A 23,253-nucleotide genomic window follows, 5' to 3' on the forward strand; every position below is an offset into this window, starting at 1 on the left:
TTGGCGGAAAGTTTCCGCTTATTTCATTTCTGTCATTCCGATTTCGCCTTATATTTTTCCGCAAAACAGTCGGTAATTGAAATTTGTCAATTCGGTCGCTAGGGGTTCCGTGAGAAATCCCCCGCGGCCTGGAAGTCTTCCCGAAAATGTGGCACCTAGGCTGGGCTAGGCAGCCAATCTCGACTTCATCGGGACTTCCATGGCCGATCGGTGGGTTGAATTTGCAACCTGCGGCCGGGGCTCTGGAACTACAGCCCAGCTGGAGCCAGCGCATCTATCCCCATAGCTGACTTCTTTGGCCAGCTGGATAAACCAACAAAGATCTGGAACCAAGAGTGCCAGAAAATCAGTGGTGGAACTGTAATGATTAAATATTAAATTTAAGTGCAAGATTATATAACTATTGTGGCGGCTCCCAAGGGTCGGGCCATACCACTCCCGTCCCCTCGGCACGGGAATGGACCGGTCCAGGGGGGCGGTCCTTTGCTACTGATATAAGGACGAGGTTTTGGGCGCGAAGTCATTCCAGCAGACTTGACCGGTCTGATAACTGTAATAAAAGCAAACCTCCCGAAATACCCGGCTCCTCGCCTTTATTTCGGGCCTCTTTCGACGCGCCACACTATATTAATTAATTAAGACTGGGTTAAAATATAAAATACAGCAGAAAAGCCAATTACCACATTTGGGGCTGAGTATTAATTAATGTGCGAATTTACTTCAAGTACTTTCGAATGCGTAGTCGAGTCGCATATATCAACTCTTTCTTCATAACTTAGTCATACATTTTATGACCATTGTTCTTTTATTCAATACCAAGAGAATTGGGATGTGTAAGGAAAAAACAAAATAGAAAAAACTAAACAAAACAATTTTTTCTTTGTGTTGCAAAATGTGTTTCTATAAATAGCCAAATATACTCATGATAGGCCTGACATTGTTTATGTAGTCCAAGAACTACAGACTGCTGGAAATAATTGTCGTTTTTCACACATGAATGTAGCGCAACCCGTATGCGCATTTGGCGTGCATACTTTTTTTTGCTGAAAAGTTGCATTACGTGCCATATTATGAATTTTGATGTAAAATTCTGAATTTTGGACATCAAAATTATGAATTTGTAAAATCAAATGTTGGGAGGTCTGCAACAAGAAATAGCTTTACTGATCAAGAACCTGAACTCCAAGGGTCAAGATTATTGCAGGGAAATTTCATAAATCAGAATCTGTGCATTGAGGTACATGACAATTGGCAATAATTGATTCTGCAGCATTGGACTGCAATCAGATTACTTGAGGTAATTAATCAAATTTATTTGAAAGCATAAACCTGTAAACAAAATTAAGGGTTTAAATTTGTCTAACTTTGAATACAGTTATTATTATATGATTTTACAGTGACCTTTTTCTGAGAACACTGCTGGGCTATGTATAGAATGAAACAGTCAATTTATTTTGTGATCTATTTAATCTCCAGCAAACACTCCTTCCTGGGATGTTTATGATGGTTCTTGGTGATAATATATAGGGAGCTCTCAAATAAACCTCTTATGGATTCTAACCAAGATTTTGGCTTTATTCTTCACTTACCAGCCTGTATTTGTGTGGAGTTTTCATTTTCTAAATTTTGTATGTTTTTGACATGTTTTAATCTTTTGAAATTATGCTGTTGTTGCTGTGAAATATCATGTAGCATATTGGATTGGATTCACTTTAACTTGGTTAAAATCAATGTTCTTTTGCAATTATTCTGCAGCTTAAGGCCTATAAATTCAAGATGGGGAAGCAGAATAGCAAGCTACGGCCTGAGGTGATGCAGGATTTGCTGGACAGCACAGACTTCACGGAGCATGAGATTCAGGAGTGGTATAAGGGTTTCCTCAGGGATTGCCCTAGTGGGAACTTATCAATGGAAGAATTCAAGAAAATTTATGGGAACTTCTTTCCCTATGGGGATGCTTCCAAATTTGCTGAGCATGTTTTTCGCACTTTTGATGCCAATGGAGATGGAACAATAGACTTCCGGGAGTTTATCATTGCACTAAGTGTCACTTCAAGAGGCAAACTGGAGCAGAAGCTAAAGTGGGCGTTCAGTATGTATGATCTAGATGGAAATGGATATATCAGCAAGTCAGAAATGCTGGAGATTGTTCAGGTACCCTCAATTATTGCAATTTACTGTATTTTGTAATGCATCCTCAAAATGTTTTGATAATCAACCATTTTGACTTTTTGTTTGGGTTCTGATGGCAAGCTGTGTTTAGAATTTGTGAACCTATAGCATCAATGCAAATATGTACTGAATTATTGAAGGGTGCATGCCTCTTGTCAAGATATTTTACTTTTTATGTTTTGCTGATTCTTAGCAAAATTTGATGCACAATATAATCTGACAGTTCATTCACTCATGTGAGTATTAATCTTTGCATAAATGCCACAAAACACATTGTTCTCAGTCTTCATTTAGGCTTCGTTACTTCTTTCTGAGTTCAGTTTTCAATAAGGTGAAGTTTTGGCTAGAGGAGAGGATTATTATGAGAGACAATAACTCCAAATATGAAGCATTTCAGGACCAAGGAGAACTGTTAGGGGATGTATCAGTGACCCATTAGTGACTGTATTAGGCCCAAGATAGGCAGTAGTCTGTGATTAATAGATGCAAACTAATGTGCAATATAATTGAATAGTCAGAGGATTTTGATTTGGTGCTTGGTGGTGGAGGGGGAAGGGGGAGTATTGAATTTGGCTTACTTTTTTATCGTTCTTTAGTTACCATGTTCCATTACTTATTAATATTGTTTAGCACTTTTTGTAATTATACTCAATAGAGACAGTGGCAAAAGTGAGCAAATCAGTGTGCTGGGTGGCTTCAAAGAAGTCTTGAAAGTGTTATTCCCTTTTTATTTTTGCATTAAGTTTGCGTGGGAAGGGACTTGGTAAGGCATAATCTATCATACTTTTGGTTTAATGTAACGTTTTCTCCAAAATTGCCACTTAAGCCTGGACACATAGTGATTCCATTTAGATCCTTTAAAATCCTATTCATCTGATTGAGATTATTTCAACTGATACAATCGAGATCTTTTGCCCAAGTGCATTGTACCAAAGTACAAATATCACACTCTGAAGGCGTTTACAGTCTGTTTTAACTTCCCTCATTAAATACCAAACAGCAGTGTTGATTTGTGGACATACTTGTATTGTAAGTTACTTAGATTTTGTTTCTCTTCAAGCTTCCAAAACCAAAGGAATTGCAATCCAAGATCGCATCTAAGTCCATCATTTTGCCTCACATTGTGCTGGAGGATAGCTAATTACTTTTAAATAGAATGTAAAGTTGCGTCAGTGATAACTCAGATATTCTTTAATAATGTTTATTGTATAAATATATTCAAGATGGTGCTTTGTGGACATACTTGTATTGTAAGTTACTTAGATTTTGTTTCTCTTCAAGCTTCCAAAACCAAAGGAATTGCAATCCAAGATCGCATCTAAGTCCATCATTTTGCTTCACATTGTGCTGGAGGATAGCTAATTACTTTTAAATAGAATGTAAAGTTGTGTCAGTGATAACTCAGATATTCTTTAATAATGTTTATTGTATAAATATATTCAAGATGGTGCTGTTTTATTTGGTTTTAACATTTTATTCTGTTCCCTTACTAGGGCAAAGAAGAATCATCAGTATATACTTTGTGCTTTCATAGTCCAGTTCTGTTTTTGAATAGGGCAAATACTTATTTTATTTTCTTGTCCTCTCCATGTTCTGGCTTTTTGAAATCTACCCCAGCCCAAGCTAATTGTATTAACCAGTTCTTGCATTCCAAACTCGTTATCCAATTATTCATTGGCCTCTCTTGTATCCTTGATTATCTCCAATCCCAAATTATGAAGAAAATATCTGTCCTCACAAATTACTCTGGGAAATTTTTATTTTGTTCAAGGTTTCAAGGCCAGATTATTGTCACATGTACCAGTTGAGGTACAGTTAAATTTTAGTTACTATACAGCAAAAATTAAGTGAAAAGAAACAAGACACACAACCAAATAAAAGTTAATATAAACATCCATCACAGTGGATTCCACATTCCTCACTGTGCTGGAAGGCAATAAAGTTCAATCTTGTTTTCCTGCGGTCGGGGCAGTCAAACCATCCGCAGACAGGATGTTCAAAGCCCCCGCAGTTGGAGCGATCAAAACCCCCGCAGCCGAAGATCGAAGCCCCCGTCGGGGTGATCGAAACTCCCACGTCACGGTGGTTGAAACTCTCTCTGTGGCATGGAGCTCTCGAGTCAGCCTCTTCTTACCAGAGATATTCATGATATTAAAGTCCACAGGCCCAGTGGTTGGAGCTTCGATCCCCAGCAAAGGGATCGCAAGCTCCGCGATGTTAAAGTCCCGCAGACTCCCGCGGCTTGGAGCACCCATCGGTCTCCAGGAAAGGCCGCCAACTCCATGATGTTAGGCCACAGTAGGGGCGGAGATACGATATGGGAAAAAAAATCGTATCTCCGTCGAGGTAAGAGATAGAAAAAAAGTTTCCCCCTAACTCCCCCCCCACCACATAAAACAAACCAAGGAACATTAAAACCTACTTTTAACACATACTAAAAATAACAAAAAAGAAGAAAGGACCGACAGACTGTTGGTGAGGCAGCCACTGCTGGTGGCGCCACCCGGTGGCAAACTTTGGTTTAATATTTAAACAATTAGAAAAAAACTGTTTTTATTTTAGTGAATGATACAGAGTTGTGCGAATAATTAGTTTTCCTCCTATAACTTGGATCTTACAATTAATCAAACCTTTCTAATCAGCAGTGAAATCCCAAGGTTCCTTCAGATTGTCTCAAATAAAGTATTTGAAGATAGTTGACACCATCTGTGGACTACCTATTTTACCTAGACAGATTTCACCAGCAAATTATTCTGACGCGGTTCAAATTTATGTTCTTACCAGGAATTCTCTTCAGAGTAAAGACTGTGAATAAAGTGTGATAATATAGGTTTAACCGTAAACCTAACCCTTTCCCATTTCCTTGTAAATGAGTGAGTGTTGCTTGACCTACCGCATGTTTAGTTTCTCTTTAGTGGCAGTTACAAAGTAAAGATTCTGATCCAGGTCAGGAACTGATAAACTACGTTGTCCCGAAGAAGCCATTGACTGAGATGTGTCTGCTTCCAGTAGATCTGTGGTGGTAGTCTCAATCTCGCTAATTGTCAGAGTTCACAAACAACCTTGTCTCCATGCAAGTTGTTATTGTAATTAATTTCTTAACTTAGCAATTTTGAAAAGATAAATTTGTCATCATTAGCCCACATTTAACCCATGTGTCCTTGCAAAAAATTGCAATTTCCATTTCCTTTCCCAGGTCTGAAGTTATCAACCAAACTCATTCCTATCTTCGCTGAAGGTTCCTGTTTGAACTTCTTCACGTAGAACGCAACATTGAAAGTTTACTATTGGCATCATCTGTAATTGTGACAGTGGCACACTATCTGTTGTCTCTGTATTCTTTAATGTGCTCAGCCACTTCAGCATTCTTAAATTTTCTTTTTAAATTCAATTGTATAACATTTTTCCTAGATCCTCTTAATTATCCAATTTTAGCCTGTACATCATGAACCCTCTTCCATATGTACCTTGCGGTCCTTTAGAATTTATTACGGATCGATTGATGCCCTAGAATGGAAAGCTTCACTTTGGGAGCAAATGTAGCAGAGATGGAGAAATTGAGAGAAAGGGATAGCATCTTGCAAGAGGCAGGGTTGTAGTCCAGATAACTGGGATTCAGTAGGTTTGTAGTAGATGTCAGTCGATAGTCTATCCTCTCTGATGGAGTTTGTGGATTTTGGCAAAGAGACAAAAGTGGACAGTGCGAGACTGGGGAACTAAAAGGTTGGAGGCTATGCAGGAGAGATCGCCAGAGATGATGAGATCAGTAACGGTCTGGGAAATGATGGCCTGGTGTTCATCTGTGGGGTCATGGTCAAGGAGTTCTCACACAACCATTTCTCCCCTTCCATTATATTCCTTCCACTAGCTTCACAGTTCTCACCTCTTCTAACTTTATCTCACACTATTTGTCTCTTCATCTCTGGCTTTTGTCCAACCATCTACCTATAAAAAAAAACTAATTCGTATCCACCCATCACTTGCCAGACTTTGTCCTGCCCCCAGCTCTTTTCCAGCTTTCTCCTCCCCTCTCCACAATCAGTCTGAAGAAGGGTTCCAACCTGCAACGTCGCCTGTCCATGTTTTCCAGAGATGCTGTATGACCCTGAGTTACTCCAGCACTTTGTGTCTTTTCTTGTAACCCAGCTTCTGCAGTTCTTTGTGTCTCTAAACTCAAGTTCATTAATTTGGTGTAATAGGAAGGAGAAAGCATTGAGGGAGAAGCTCTGAAATTTAATATCTGCACTGGTTAAGAGTACGTTGAGAAACAAATAGTAAAGTCCAAAGTTGGTGGTCTGGTTTCCTGTGTGCAGCGTAATTAAATGTTACATTGCTTGCTGTGCTTGGTGCAAAGGTGACTGAGCAGACAATTCCGCTGTGCTACTGTTGTGAGCAAAGACTATAGATAGAAACATATGTTGCTCCACAAATTGGGTGGATAATTGGTTGTCAGAGGAACATACCTCGTGGAAGTAGTTTTCCCTGGGGAGATTATACATAATAATCTGCCAGTCTTTTGAAATGGTACTATTGATATCTTGGTTAACCACTAGATGCTGTGGCTTTTGTTCTGTCACTGAAGCCCTGTTTGAGCCAGCTGAATCTGAAAAGTAATAACCTGACTCTTGACATGTGTTCCAAAAGATATATCTGATATTCTTTAAGCTGTTATGTAATTAAATTTCTTCTCACTTACAGACTTAAAGGAGAGCTTTGGACTCTAATGCTGGTCTTATCATCAGCTTCACGTTGCCAGAGAAATGTTGTAATGTTTTCATACAAGTTTAATGCCCAAGTATCTTTTAATCAAAGAAGGAACCTTGAGGTCAAGATCTGTTTCCTCTATCACTTTCCATTATGGTGTTACCAAATTCTTTCAACACGACAATCTCTGAGGAGGCTTTCTCTATCATGCTCCTACTGATTTTCACTTTTCAGTTCCATCAATTTCTCAGTGTTTGTGAAGCCTCTTTATACTTCATGCCTCATTTTTTTCTGTATCGGGGTAGGAAACAAATGAAGTAATAGAAAAAAACACCAGCTCAGCCAAGGCTCAGCAATGAGGTAGCAGCAATAAACATGAATGCTGAGAGTAATGTAACATGGGCTAGTCAGAGATAGAAACAGATATATAGATAGAAAAATGGATAATGTGTGGTGGAATTATAAAGTAACTTTCCTGTGGGATCTCCAGGAAATCTTTTCATGGAAAATACAAAATTTCTCCAGGAAATACTCGTGATATTTTTCCATTTTTTCTGGATTCAGCAATGTGAATGCAGGAAGCAGAATATTGGTAATATCATGCCTAGTCCACATAAATACAATAGAATTCCAGAAATAACACAAGAAGACCATGTCATCCTTAACTTTGCAGGTCAGAAATATATCACAGCTTCGCTTCCAAATCAGCAGCAGACAATTAAAGCTTTTTGGATACAATCTCAATGAGAAATAAACACTGCCATTGGCTTAGTTGAGAAAATTTGCAAACCTTGCATCACTGAGAAACTAGATCATGGGAAATCTTATAGTTCTGTAGATTGGACTGAAAATGGGTCAAGAGTCAAGGGTGTTTTATAGTCAGATGTCCCAAAATGGAACTGTGAAATTCTTACTTGCAGGAGCACAACAGATGTATAAACGTAATTCTCTGTAAAACCCACAATATATTTTTTGTTTGTTTTTATATTTATATATAAAAAAACAAACAATAATAGTGCAAAGTCAAAAACAATTCCCCAAGTCAATGTGGCTCGGAGCTTATTTGGAGATTATAGTGTTTAATACAATACAATACAATACAATACAATATATCTTTATTGTCATTGTACCCAGGGGTACAATGAGATTGGGAATGCGCCTCCCATACGATGCAATAATTTAAGTAAATAACAGCAACCCAATGAAACAAAACAATTGTAACAGTTTTTAGACAGGGTAAAGTGCAAGTTGATCTATGCGTTGTGGCCATCCGGCTCAGCAGGACCGGTTCATAGCAGCTATGGCCCTGGGGATGAAGCTGTTCCTGAGTCTGGAGGTGCGGGCGTAGAAGGCCTTGTATCGTCTGCCCGATGGAAGGAGTTCGAACAGACTGTTGCAGGGGTGTGAAGAGTCTTTGTGGATGCTGGTGGCTTTTCTGAGGCATCGTGTGTTGTAGATGCCCTCCAAGTCTGGTAGCTGTGTTCCGATAGCCTTCTGAGCTCTATGGACTACCCGCTGTAGAGCTTTCCTTTCTGCCTCCGTGCAGCTGAGGTACCACACAGGGATGCCATGCGTTAGGATGCTCTCTATGGTGCAGCGGTAGAAGGTCGTCAGCAGCTGTTGGGGTAGACCAGACTTTTTCAGTGTTCTTAAGTAGAACAGTCTTTGTTGTGCCTTCTTGACCAGCGCAGCAGTGTTATTGGACCATGCTAGGTCCTCCGAAATGTGAGTGCCCAGAAACTTGAAGCTGGACACTCTCTCCACACTGTCCCCGTTGATAGAGATCGGGGCATATTCCCCGTTATGTGACCTACGGAAGTTGATGATCAGCTCCTTGGTCTTGGTGGTATTTAGGGACAGGTTGTTATCCGAGCACCAGTCCGCCAGGTTCTGCACCTCCGCTCTATAGTTTGTTTCATCCCCGTTGGTGATAAGCCCGATCACCGTTGTGTCGTCTGCAAACTTGACAATGGTGTTGGTGTCGAATGCAGGAACACAGTCGTGTGTGAAGAGGGAGTAGAGCATGGGGCTCAGAACACAGCCCTGTGGTGTGCCGGTACTCAGGGTGATAGTGGAGGACAGGTGCGGGCCCATTCTCACTGCCTGCGGTCGTTCCAGCAGGAAGTCCAGGATCCAGTCACATAATGACGAGCTGAGGCCTAGCTGGTGGAGTTTGATGATGAGCTTGGTGGGGATGACCGTGTTGAAGGCGGAGCTATAGTCTATGAATAGCATCCTCACGTACGTGCCCTGTCTCTCTAGGTGAGTCAGGACAGTGTGAAGAGCCAGAGAGATGGCGTCCTCTGTGGATCTATTTGCCCTGTATGCAAATTGATGTGGGTCCAGTGAGTCAGGGATGCTGGATTTGATGTGTGAGAGGACCAGCCTCTCAAAGCACTTCATGACTATCGGCGTTAGGGCAACCGGGCGGTAGTCGTTCAGGTTGGAGATCTTTGCTTTTTTCGGCACCGGAACTATGATAGCGACTTCAGGAACTTGGGGACCGTAGCTAGAGATAATGACAGGTTAAAGATCCTGGTGAATACCTCAGCCAGCTGTTCAGCACAGTGATGGATGTAGGGAAGAAGCTGCTCCTGTACCTGGACGCTACAGTTTTCAAGCTCTTATACCTTCTTCCCGATGGCAGGAGTGAAATGAAAGTGTGGCTAGGGTGGTGTGGGTCTCTGCTGATGCTGGCTGCCTTTTGAGACAGCGATTCCTGTAGATCCCTTCAATGATAGGGGGGGTCAGTACCTGTGATGGACTAGACAATGTTCACCACTTTTTGCAATCTTCTTTGTTACTGGGCTACCGAGTTACCGAACCAGGCTGTAATACACCAGTCAATATGCTCTGTCACTGAAGCCCTGCAGAAGTTCAAGAGAGTATTCATTGACATACCGAATCTCTCCAAACTTCTAAGGAAGTAGAGACATTCATGAGCTTCACTTATGATTGCATCAATGTGCTGAGTCCAGGACAGATCTTCAGAGATGTGCACACTCAGGAATTTAAAGTTTTTGACTCTCTCCACCATCTTTTTGCCTATTAAGACAAATTTGTGGCTCCTCGATCTTCCTCTTCCAAAGTCAATAATCAGTTCCTTGGCTTTATTGATGTTGAGAGCAAGGTTGTTGTTCTGGCACCATTTGGTGAGTTGATAAATCTCCTTCCTATACTCTGACTCATTGTTATCTGTAATTTGTCCAACGACGGTGGTGTCGGCAAATTTGAAGATGGAGTTGAAACTGTGACTGACTATGCAGTTATGCGTATAGAGTGAGTACAGCAGGGGGCTGTGCTCGAGGCTTTGAGATGCTCCTGTGCTGGTGGCTGTTGAGGAGGAAATGTTGCTGCCAATTTGTACAGATTGTGGTCTTCTGATCAGGACGTCAAGGATCCAGTTGTAGCAGGAGGTGCGGAGACCCATTTCCGAAAGCTTGGTGTGTTGACTGGCGAGCTGTAGTCTATAAACAACAGCTTGACGCATGTGTTTTTATTGTCCAAGTGCTTCAGTGCATAGTCAGTGAGATGCATCATCTGTTGACCTGTTGTGACGGTCCAGGTTTGTGTTGAGGTAGGAGTTGATATATGCCATAACCAACTTCTCAAAGCATTTCATCACCACGGATGTTGTTTAAGAGAAAGCTTTGTGACTGGGCAGAATCCACGCAATTAATATCATTCCCGTATCTCTCTCCTTAACCAATCTTATAAGGAACAAATCAGCTGAACAGCAGACTTAGCTGTGAGCAGATTATTAGAAAAGAAAAATTAGAGGACACCTCCAGTTTCAAATAAGACTTTATTTAATAATAACTCCACTAAACCAATGTATCTTCGTTGTCTGGAATATAAGACACATTATGACTTGATTTTTTTTTTTGGTTGGTTATTATCTGTTCCTTTGTTCTTGCTACTTGCCAAAAAATAAGCATTAATTCAATATAATCCTGCCATAATTATTGTCACAAAAGCATATTTCAGACATTGTGTTAAAACTCCTCCATCAAAACCCCTGGGTATATCTTGACCCACCAGCAAGATATCAACGGAAAGACAATACATGATTACGATCGAGCCATCCACAGTGTACAGATACATGATAAAGGGAATAACGTGAATAACATTTAGTGTAAGATAAAGTCCAATAAAGACCAATCAAAGATAGTCCGAGGGTCTCCAATGAGGTAGGTAGTAGTTCATGACTGCTCTCTAGTTGTTAGTAGGATGGTTCAGTTGCCTGATAGCAACTGGGAAGAAACTGTCCTTGAATCTGGAGGTGTGCATTTTCACACTTCTATACCTTTTACCTGATGGGAGAGGGGAGAAGATAGAGTGGCCGGGCTGCGACTCGTCCTTGATTATGTTGGTGGCCTTGCCGACGCAGTGTGAGTGAAACATGCGTACGATGGCGTTCCCATGTGTGTGATGCTCTGATCCTTGGAGGTGGAGTTCATGGGTTTGACAGGTACTGTGAGAGTTTCCTTAGTAAGTATCATCACTGCATTCTGCTGATGGTACATACTGCAAGGAATGAATGTTTAGAGTGGGCCATAGAGAGCCACTGGTGGATAAGCTTTTGGGTATTTGGAAGTGAGTCCCTAATTGCAGGATACCCTGTCGCTGACCTGCTTTAGTATCCACAGTGCATTGAATAGTTCCGTTTCTGGTCAATGGCGATTTTCAGGATATTGTTGGGGTAGGTGGGGATAGTAACAAGTAACCGCTATTTCTTCCTGTTAAAATATAGTAGGTCACATTTATTATGTTGAACTTCATTCATTAATAATTTTCTGAGTTTATTAATGCCTTTCTATTAATTTGTTGCGTTCCTTCTCGGTATTGATATTAGCAAGTCTGGAAATTCTGAAGACTTCAGGTCACTGACAACTCCTTTCAGGATCTGAACAGTGCTTCCATATTCACAGGTTTAGTGGGTGGGTTTTGCTCAACCACAGTGATTATCACAGTTTTGCAGCTGAATCTTTTGACCTTAAGAAACAAACAAGCAAGCAATCTCCCATTTGAAAGGACTGTGTGTGCTGCTGGAGGCTAGGTATCAATTTTGTTTAACTGGGCTTGGTGGGTGCAACTTGTAGACACTGCAGTGCAGAGTAGTTAATTGGATTTTCTTCCCACAGATTAACCATCTGATGTAATGTTTTATTGGAAACTTCTGCAATCTACAAGGAAAAGGAAAAGCTTTTGATAGTTGCTTAATAACAGTGGAAATTTCTAGGTGGCATTCTATTCCCTCTACAAATGGTAGGGTGCAGATCACACTTTCTATTTATGTGAATTATAATCCCTTTATTCTCAATACTCCAGCCTGGGTCTTGCCAGTAATTATCCTGCAAACTGCAACAAAAGGCAGGAAAAGGTGGTCCATGCACATTTATTTCTAATGAGGCAGAAAGTTTACAAATCTAGTGCCATCTACTGTACAAAGAAGTGCTTTTGTTTTTTGCAGTCTTTTATCCAAGTGATCAGAAGCAATGAGCATTGTAGGAAAATAACTGCAGATGCTGGTACAAATCGAAGATATCACAAAATGCTGTAGTGACTCAGCAGGTCAGGCAGCATCTAGGAGAGAGGGAATGGGTGACATTTCGGGTCGAGACCCTTCTTCAGACGCAATGTGCAAATTAGTTTATGATCTGTAATTGCTTGCATTTCTCCTCAGAAATTATTAACCTTCCAATTTAGTACCAATGGCAAATTTAGAAATTCTGAAGAGGATTATCTTTAGTGATATTTCCTCCCAGTATCCTTATTCTGCTTCAGTGTTCATAAGTTCAGTGAATGGTTTTGCTCCAACTACAACAGAGAGCCATTATCACAGTTTTGCAACTGAATCTTTTGAACTAGATAAGAAATAAATAAGCTTCTGTGTGCAATCCATATTAATCAACCAGACCTTTCTTGGCTTCAGGCATGCGTGTGATAACAATGCTAGTCAGGCATTAGCACCCAATGATATTGCTAAGCACGCAGCACACATTTTCACCAATACTAAAATAAACTGGAGCTCAAAGCTCCCCAGTGCAATGGTGATAGTATCAATAGCACAAGGCATCACAGCGACAAAGACCCTGGTTTGATCCTGACCTCTGATCTGTGTGGAGTTTGCTTGTTCTCCCTGTGACCCTGTGGATTTTATAGAACAGTAACAGCATGTCCCACAACTTCTGTGCCAAACACGATGCCAAGATAAACTAATCTCATCTGCCTGACATTATTTATGTAGTTTCTATATAACTAGATGATACTTATCCATCCATTCCCTGCTTATGTGCCTATCTAAAAGTCTCTTAAATGCTACTATTGTATCTGCCTCCAGGACCACCCCTGGCGGAACATTCCAGGCACCCGGGGGGAAAAAAAAAAAAATTCCGGGCCATCTCCTTTAAACTGTGCCTCCCTTCAAGTTATGCCCTCTAGTGTTTGACAATTCCACCCTCGGAAAAAGATTCTGATTGTCTACATATCTATGCCTCTCACAACTTTGTACACTTTTATCAGGTTTTTTCTCAACCTCTGGCATTCTAAGGAAAACAATCCAGGTGTGTCCTACCTCTCCTTGTAGCCAATACCTCCTAATCCAGGCAGCATTCTGGGAAATGTGAAAACTTGACTCATCAGCTTCAGAACATACTGTAGGCTGTCCAAAGACCTGCCAAAGTCCGCAGTGTGTATCAAAACTATCAGTGAGCCAGTATTTAACTGGCAAGATGCTAATTCTAAAGATGTCTGAGATCACTTGCTGAACTCCTTGCTGGAAATGTTGCTTACCATGTCAACAGATGGGACAGGGACATTGATGCAGGAGGCAAAGATGTACCAGAGAGCCTACAATGACACTACTTTCTACCCACATGTCGAATGAGCAATGTATTTGCATGCTCAGTATTTCCAAGGCTGAGATAATTGGGATATGTAATATCGTGTGGGAAGGCCTTTAGTCACACTTCTGTACATGGGTTGATCTGTGCATAGAGACACATTGACTCTCCATTTCCTTACTAAAGGCGCTTTGAATGGCCTTAGCAGATCTCTGCATTGATTCTCAATTTGTTGCACAACGCTGCATTAGAGAGGTCACCAGAGTACTGTATTCACAAAGAGAAGATTTAATTTAACTTGTTTACACTGAGGAATTGGTGGTATCTTGGCATTAGAATTTACCAGATTTGCTGTGTTCCCACAAATTTATTAACCATCAGCGACTACATTCCAGCTCATATGGACTTCCAACAAGAATGCAGACCTTTCCGTCATCAGGTAAGGGTTTCATTCCCTCATTTTCAGCTTGTGGATCATAAGAATAATCTAATAGTGAATGCCAAGTTTCCAGGAAAGCATGTGACTCCTCTGATCTGAGCATATCAGTCATTTTCAGCAGCCAGTGCAGCAAGATGGATCCTGGGAGATGGAGAGTACTATCTACTTGTGTGGCTCATCACATAGGTACAACCAAAGCAGCACGAAAGCCATGAAACTGCCAGGATGGTACTGGGAACTAACATTGTCCTCTTAAAATTAGATTTAATTGCCTGCATCAACCAGGACTCCATTGCATAGCAGATGCCATGCAGATGTGGTGATAACATTTTGTCCGAAGAAGGGTCTCAACCTGAAATGTCACCCATTCCTTCTCTCCAGAGATGCTGTCTGCCCCACTGAGTTACTCTAACTTTTTTGTGTCTTTCTTTGGTTTAAACCTACTTCTGCATTTCCTTCCACACATAACCTTGTGTGATAGAGGCTGTACATTCTGCAAATTAAAGAAGGTAGATAATGCCAGAGGAGGAACAGGAGCCCTGAGGCAAATGATTGAAGAATAGTAACAACAACAGGAAGAAGACAGCTAGCTACCTGGAAATGTCTCTGCTCAGCATCAACAGCCTCATCTCCTAGCTAAGCAACAAAGGGAAGCATCATCAACAGGGCTTATAAGGGACTCCCTAACAGACACTTCTCCAAAGGAACCTATGAAATCGGAGACCTTAATGCAAGTCAGGTAGCCCTCTTACACAATCCAACTGTTACCACCAACAGAGTATACCAATAATCAAGCAAGTGAGCTCACACATAAAAATCACTCATCTTCTGCCTTGCAGGTCTTACTTCAGTGATTGAAATATATTAATGAATGAGTCCCTAGTCCAGTTATTTAAATGGTCTGCTGCAAAATCACTGGTTTTCCAGTTGAGACCCACCTCATTTAAGGAACTCCACATTGCATAAAATGCAGTTTTTGTGAAGATCTCTACTCTGTGTGTTGTAACAGCAGTTTGCAAATCACTCTTACATATTCTATGAGAACACAAAATTTACTTCCACATTGTTCAATTGTGCAGTGATACTTGTTCGTAGAGGAGATGACTAGAATCACTTGCTGGCTCCTCTTATAGCCTACTGGACACTCTGGCTTCCAGCATACAGCACTCCATTCTGGCAAATATCTTGTTGACTAGCACTTGCAGTTTGCTTTGAGTGGTGGCAGAACCTGCTCTTTCTCCCTTGAAATCTCTGCCTCTTCTCTGGGAACGATAATGTTGATTGCTGCTTTGGGGATTGTTCCTTTATTGTAGAATCAGTGACTTTCTTAAATAATGTGATGTATTGTCGCATTTAAGATATAGAATACTTCTTAAGGTTACCCTTCAAACTTTTTTCCACCAAGGGCAAAAGTTTATAATTCCTGCAGCCTCTTAATAATCTGTTTAATTGCCACACCTTTCCCTCTATGTGGATGTCTTTCACAGTGTGAATTGTACATGTTCCCCCACGTGTTACTTGATGATCCATCTGAACACACTAAGAAATACTTCTGAGATGACAACATTCTTCCAGCTAAATGACTCATTCCTGTTTTTCTTTATTGTTTCCATACACGGGATGATTTCAGCAAAGTCTCATTTGACTCCTGTAAATTTATGCTGTTTGGCCATGCTCCCACTGCTTATTGTCCTTCCTCAATCTGTCCTTTGACCAGATAAAATAACATTTGCCTCTCACCAGCTCAACTCTCCAACTAGCCAGATTACTTTTCTATTCATTTAATCTATTTCTAATGTTTGCTTTTCCCATTTTAGTATTATAGATTTTGAGGATCTTTTCTTAAAGCAATTATAAACTGCAATAACAAAATCCATGAACTGTGAGTCAATTTTCAACAGTCCTTTTCCAATCAAGTTCATATATATTCATCCTTTGATACTTCTGCTCAACTACATGGTGATTCATTTTAGCAGGAGTATCTGATGACATTGTAATCCTGTCCTCTCTAACAATGCCATAACAAGTGAAAATAGATGATAGGAAGCTATCGTCTGGATTTTCTCATGCAAGGTTCACTGTTCACGTTCCCATTCCCTTTGACTTTTATTCTCTAAATCTACAGTACTGATCTCTGGCCCAGATCGAAGGTATTTATTCACAAAATGCTGGAGTAACTCAGCAGGTCAGGCAGCATTTCAGGAGAGAAGGAATGGGTGATGTTTTGGGTCAAGACCCTTCTTCAGACTGATGTCAGGGGAGCGGGACAAAGGAAGGGTATAGGTGGAGACAGGAAGACAGTGGGAGATCTGGGAAGGGGGAGGGGAAGAGAGGGACAGAGGAACTATCCTAAAGTTGGAGAAGTCAATGTTCATACCGCTGTCCTCTCTCGACCCGAAACATCACCCATTCCTTCTCTCCTGAGATGCTGCCTGACCTGCTGAGTTACTCCAGCATTTTGTGAATAAATACCTTCGATTTGTACCAGCATCTGCAGTTATTTTCTTACACTTTCTGGCCCAGATGATCTTTGAACCATTTGAAAAGCCGCTGAGCAGCAGCAGGTCCTCTAATAGTTTAATGGGGTAACATAGGAAATCCATAACAAGCCTCATCCACAAAGCCCCTCTGAAAATCTTTGTTGATAACATTCTGTCTTACTACCTACTCCCCATGCTTGACTTCCCCACAACCCTTTAATATCTCCTGAAATGAATGGGCTCTCGGATCAATCTCAGAGTAAATACTGGGAAATCTCAGTAAGCATCTGGTCTTTTATTGGACTTGATGAGTCAAAGGGCACAGAGTAGCAAGATAATAACTGTCAGAGTTCTGCTAATAGATTTGGGAATTATGCGTGTGCATCCTGAAACTTTACTGGATTTCACATTGAGAAATACCAATTAGTTCCAGTGCCAAGCTTCTGGCATTTGCTAGCAAAATCATGGGCACTAAGTTTTGGGTAATTTTGTTATCTTGCCTGAGAATGATTAGGTTGACGAGCATGTTCTTTGACACCTAAACTTGTAGAAACTCTTGACTATAGTTTTGCATTCATTTGGTTGGTTCTTCATTGGTGTGTGTGTGTGTTCCCAATTGTGGATGTGAAGTTGATTTTCCCTTTATATGTAATGATTAGTTAATGTTATTAAGAACTGCCTTGGATATCTGGTAACATGTGAACACCTTTAGCTCTCTTAATGCACACTTGTGTACTCTGCTTTGGCCTGAGACTTTCTTGACCTTGTCCTCATCAATTTACCTGTCCCAGAAGTGTCTATCTGTGATGCTAAGATGCTGTTGATACGAATGATGACTATATGGTCTTGCAAAGGCAAAGTGTGCTGCCTTTGCACTGCAGACTCCTACATCAAGTGATTAAGGTATACTATTAAAAGGAACTATATAGTTTCACAAAAACAAGTTTATACTCCTTCCCCAAGTGCCAGGCATAATTTGAAAACCATATAAAGCAATTAAGTAAATAACAAGCTCCAGAAAACATTTGTTATTGAAAGATTTACAACGTGGACCATAATACATTTGGTTACACATTGCAACCTTTCTCATTAGCTATGCCACATTGTCAAGTGAAGATGATATGATCTTGATAATATACCGCATCCACTATGATCCCAAAGTAATCTCTTTAAAGTGTTTACAAGCAATAGTTTTCATATAAACATTTCCATATCAGGCTCTTTGAGAACATTGTGTATTGAAATAAAACCATTGGGTCCAAGGGGCCGACTCATTCCATTAGTTATACTTAAGGATTCACAGCAAAAATGGACATGGGGTATGTTTAGTAATCTAAACATTGAAGCTATCTGCAATGTTGATGCATAACTGCAGTTTGTGATGTAAACAGGTTGGAGGAGAATGGTTAACAAGTATAATCAGCTAGTATCAACATCAGATTTTCACTGCCTTACATGTGGCACTGCAACTGAGTGAATATGATTTACTTTAGCTAAAGAATTAAACTATTCTTTACTGCACCACCATTAAGTTTTTTCCCTCTTCATTTGACAATTACTGCTCCCTCTTTAAAGGAAAATCAGAATTGAACCAAATTTGAGATTTATCATTTGATAAATGGAATTCTAAATGAAGACAACTGATTGTTTTGAATGCATTGAAGAAATCTTAATGGCTGACAGCATCTCCCTTATGCAAGAAGAAGAGCAAGAAGCTACAGCAGAGTGAAGGAATTTTCATCCTCCCGACACTTTTCCAAAATTGGAACATAACTAAAAAAAGTCAAAAGCATTAAAATGTGTTCTACAGTACAAGTCACATACTAAGAAATTTAACTTGATGTTTTTAATATGGCTTTAAGGAATCAACTTTGTAGATCAAGAGAAGTGATAACTGTATCAGGATTCAACTAAGATACCTGTACCAGAATGCTTTCAACAATGAAAATTAACCTGAAGATTTCAGTGAGTGTTAATCTCAAGTGATGTGTGCTTAGCATAGGGATATTTCCTTTCACAGACTTGGGGTTGAATATATTTTTAATTGAGTTGTCAGGCCGAGAGACAAATCCCTGAATACGGGAAGAATGGATGACCTAACTCTTACTCCCTGTGACAAGTTGAAGAGACATGAGTAGTTAATCAGTCTGCCAGTTTTGGGAGGAAGTGTGGCCTGCAAGGGATTTCTGTGCCGAGAGCAGAAGGCCAATTAGAAAGTGTAAACGTCCAATTGAAATAACATGTAGTATATTTTATTTGGATTCCTTAGTCTAAAGAAGTGCTTTATCATTTTCTTAATTCAAGATTATATTTAGTCATTTTTGCAACTCTGTGTATTGATTTGTCCACAGAATTTAAACAACTTAGTGATTCATAAGTGACATCCTGCCATTAAAGTGTTTTGATCTACCTATGAAAGTTTAGAGATAGTTATAAGTACATACACGTGAAGAATTCATTGTGAGTTTAGGGTTGTGAGAGGGTACCATTATGGCAATGGTAGATTTTGTGATTATATAATTTCAATATTGGGAAATCCTGGAACATTGCAGAGTGCAAGATATTTAAATGACATGAAGTGACTCTGTGTCAAGCATATTTAAGACAATCCTCAAATAATAGCAGGGAATTAATCATATTGTTTTATTAGCTTTGCAAGGAATTCAATTGCATTTATTTCAGTAGTGTTGGCTTAAACCCAAATCCACAAAATCAATTCTGGACTGTGATCAGGAGTTTGCTTGCAATAACCTATAAGAAACCATTTGGATACAGAACCACTTGATGCACCTTTCCTTTTATGTAGGCAATCTATAAAATGGTTTCTTCTGTGATGCGGATGCCAGAGGATGAGTCAACACCTGAGAAGAGGACAGAAAAAATCTTCAGACAGATGGATACCAACCGTGATGGTGAGTCTATGAATTCTTCTGTCCATGTATCTCCAGGCTTTTACCTTCATTAAATAGTTCATCATAATTTTCACACAAATACTGATCAGCGTCATGGATCAGAAATGTATTTGTTACAACTCTTCTAATACTTAAATAACTTGATTTCAGAGATTATAACTAATGGAATGAAATGTAATAATATTCTGCATTTGTGGAAGCATTGCTGGTAGAAAACTATATTGCATTGTTTATGATCTTGTATTCTATACAGTGGTTATAGAATATACTATCTTTTAACAATAGCCTTCTAGAGTCATAGAGTGATATAGCATGAAAACAGGCCCTTCTGCCCAACTTGCCCACACCGTGCAACATGTCTCAGCTACACTAGTCTCACCTGCCTGCGTTTGGTCCATATCTCTCCAAACCTGTCCTACCCATGTACCTGTCTAACTGTTTCTTAAACGTTGGGATAGTCCCAGTCTCAACTACCTCCTCTGGTAGCTTGTTCCATACACCGATCACCCTTTGTGTGGAAAAATTTACCCCTTAAATTCCTATTAAATATTTTCCCCTTCACTTTAAACCTATGTCCTCTGGTCCTCGATGCACCTACTCTGGGCAAAAGACTGTGCATCTACCCGATCTATTCCTCTCATGATTTTATACACTTCTATTAAAAATCTTTTTGATATAGTTTCAAATAGTGGTTGTATTTCAGAAAAGTGAAGATTATGTTGAATAGGAGCCATGTTGAATGATTCTTGCCAACATGTCGAGTTCAAGAGAAATAATCAATGTTAAATGAGTTCACTTTCCAAAGGCATGAAACTAGCCTATGGACACTGCACTTTATTTTAGCACACATTTAAATTTTTTCATTAAAAATTCCTGACATTGTTATTCTATCGTCGAGGTAGAGTTAGAGTTATGCAGCACGGAAACAAGCCCTTTAGCCAAAGCCATCCAATTTGACCAAGATGCCTACCAACACTAATCCTGTTTGCCTGCAATTTGGCCAATATCTCACTAAACCTTTCATGTTCATGTATGTAGTTAAATGTCTTTTAGTCATCATAATTACACTGGCCTCTTTCACTTCAGGCAGCTTATTCCATATATCCACCACCCTCTATTTTTTTTAAAATGCCGTTCAGAACCTTTAAATCTTTCTCGTTTCGTCTTAAATCTACGCTCACAAAATGTTGAAATAACTTGGCAGGTCAGGCAGCATTTCTGGAGAACATGGATAGGTGACATTTCGGGTCAGGGCCCTTTCTTAAGTCTATGCTCTCTAGTTTTGGATGCCCCTACATGGGGGGAAAAGACTGTGACCTCCATCTTATCTATGCCCCTCATGATTTTATAAATCTCCACAGTCAACCTTCAGGCTCCTTCGCACCAGGGAAAAGAGTCCATGCTTATCTGGTCTTTTGTTATAACTCAAGCTCTCCAATTAACAAGCAACGACCTTGTTAATCTTTCCTGGACCCTCTTTAGCTTCATCCCATCATTCCTACCGTATGGCAACCAGAACAGCAAACAATACTCCACGTGCGGGCTCTGCAACATGACATCCCAATTCTTTTACTCGGTGTCCCTACCGAAGAAAGCAAGCATGCCGTAAGCTTTCTTAAACTTCTCTGTCCATATTGCCACTTTTAGGGAACTATGTACTTGCATCCCCAGGTTTCTCTTTTCTAAAAACTCTCCCCTGGATTCTCACAGATTGAAAAGTTACATGCTGCGGAGATCTTTTATATTGCTTTGTGTTAGAAAGTTTTCATCACATTTAATATCTTCCATATCTCCCTCATTTATTTGAAGACACTGACTCATTCTGGGACATTCATGACAGGTAGGTTGTCGTCTGCTCAGGCCAAAGTAACAATTCTTCATATGTAAGCGTAACACTAAATCATTTCTTATCTCCTCCAGTTTCACCACTTTTCCTATAGAGGTCAGTGCTGCATTGCCTTATATAGACAGACCAAGAGACCATTGTTGTTTTATGATCCTTTGAGCACTGGCAGGCTGGCCAGTTATGGGAAATTACCTCATCCATTTTGAAATCAGTAATTGAAAAGCAATCAAATTGGAAAAGAAATAGGACAATTGTTCAATTCCCTTTAGATGGGTCAATTGCATGGCCTTTTAGAAATTATTTCCTATTTCATGATAAAATAAAATCAGTTGGTCGCACAGTAAAAGGAAACATTATACATTAAGTAGAAACTGACTGTTCAGAGAGCATTCCAGTTAGTCTCATTCCCAACTCTTTCGCCGTTGTACCCCAAATGTCTGCCCTCAACAGTAACAGTTTTAATTAATTTTTAAATAACTCCTTTAATTTTAAGCAATTCCAATTCATTTATGATCTTCTCTGTTCCATAGAAGAACAACTTCAGCTTCTGACTGTCTATTTCCCAATCTCGTTGTACCCCTGGGTACAATGACAATAAAGATATATTGTATTGTATTGTATTGTATTGTAACTGTAAACTTTCATCACTGGAATTATTCTAGTAATCACTTATTTACTCTTTCAAAGAACAACATCACATTCTTCCAAAAGTGTAAGACACAATTGGTACTGAACTGTTTAATATGGCTTCAGCATTGGTTCCCAACTTTTGGTATCCTCTGTATGAAGTTGTGTAAATAACAACAAGTTGCTTAACTTCATAATGTATTTTATTAACCACGAGGCTGTAAGCCAAAGACAAAGCCTGTACATTCCAACAGAATTAATTGCTAATCACCTGTGACTCTAAACCTCTCCCTTACCGAAGTCACTCCCTGCATTCATCTTATCCTTTTCACTCCATCTTCCATTTTCTACCCATTTGACGCTTTTTCTCACGCCGCCTTCTAGTTTCCTTATAATCTACTAGCCAATTGCTTTCTTCCACAATGGTGCAGAATTGTTCAAGATCTGCCCTACCATGCAAAAGACCTTGGGTCGTCTGAGTAATAATATTTTGCTACTGGACAATTGTACACTGATGAGCCAAAACATTATGTCATCAAGGGCACTCTGACCGGTCTGCGGCTACGCAGCCCCAATGCGCATTGTGACACATTCATCACGTGACCGCCATTAAAATTTTCTGTGACTTGTACCATAGTAGACCTTCTGTCGGTTCGAACCGGACGGGATAGCCTTCGTTGCCCTCGCATACTGCTGAGCCTTGGGCACCCAACACCTTGTGGTTTGTCCCTCCTCGGGCCACTTTTGGTAGGTACTCACCACTGCTGACTGGGAGCACCCCACAAGCCTTGCCGTTTCAGAGATGCTCTGACCCAGTCGTCTGGCCATAACAATTTGGCCCTTGTCAAAGTCGCTCAGGTCTTTACTCCTGCCCATTTCTCCTGCATCCAACACATCAACTTCAAGAATTGACTGTTCACTTGCTGCCTAATATATCCCACCCCTTGACAGGTGCCATTGTAACAAGATAATCAATTTTATTCACTTCACCTGTCAGTGGTCATAATGTTTTGGCTCCTCGGTGTATGTAAAGCTAACAGTGACATTGTTTACTGTCATGCAGGAGGAACAGTATTTAATTTGCCTTTTAAGGCAATATAGTTTTTTCACCCTTTTGTTTCTCAAAGGGCTAATAATTTAGTTAACGCTTCAAAATCAAGTTTTTCTTCCTTGGCTAATCGTGAGCTCTGGGCTCCCCCCACCGCCTCCTCCTTCTCCCTCACATTCA

At 40.1% G+C, this 23,253-nt stretch overlaps 1 protein-coding gene across 3 annotated transcripts in view; it reads left to right on the forward strand.

Moving 5' to 3' along the window:
* Window positions 1-23,253, forward strand: part of LOC144592781 (neurocalcin-delta) — a 183,141-nt gene that overhangs the window by 145,890 nt on the left and 13,998 nt on the right. For all 3 annotated transcript variants that reach the window (XM_078397789.1, XM_078397791.1, XM_078397790.1), the window contains 2 exons: window positions 1,756-2,154; window positions 19,447-19,552. In XM_078397789.1, coding sequence (XP_078253915.1) covers window positions 1,777-2,154; window positions 19,447-19,552 — 484 coding nt within the window. In that variant the 5' untranslated portion in view covers window positions 1,756-1,776. The remainder of the gene's footprint in view (window positions 1-1,755; window positions 2,155-19,446; window positions 19,553-23,253) is intronic.

Source organism: Rhinoraja longicauda, chromosome 4 (genome assembly GCF_053455715.1).
Source record: "Rhinoraja longicauda isolate Sanriku21f chromosome 4, sRhiLon1.1, whole genome shotgun sequence".
In the NCBI taxonomy this organism is placed as follows: domain Eukaryota; kingdom Metazoa; phylum Chordata; class Chondrichthyes; order Rajiformes; family Arhynchobatidae; genus Rhinoraja; species Rhinoraja longicauda.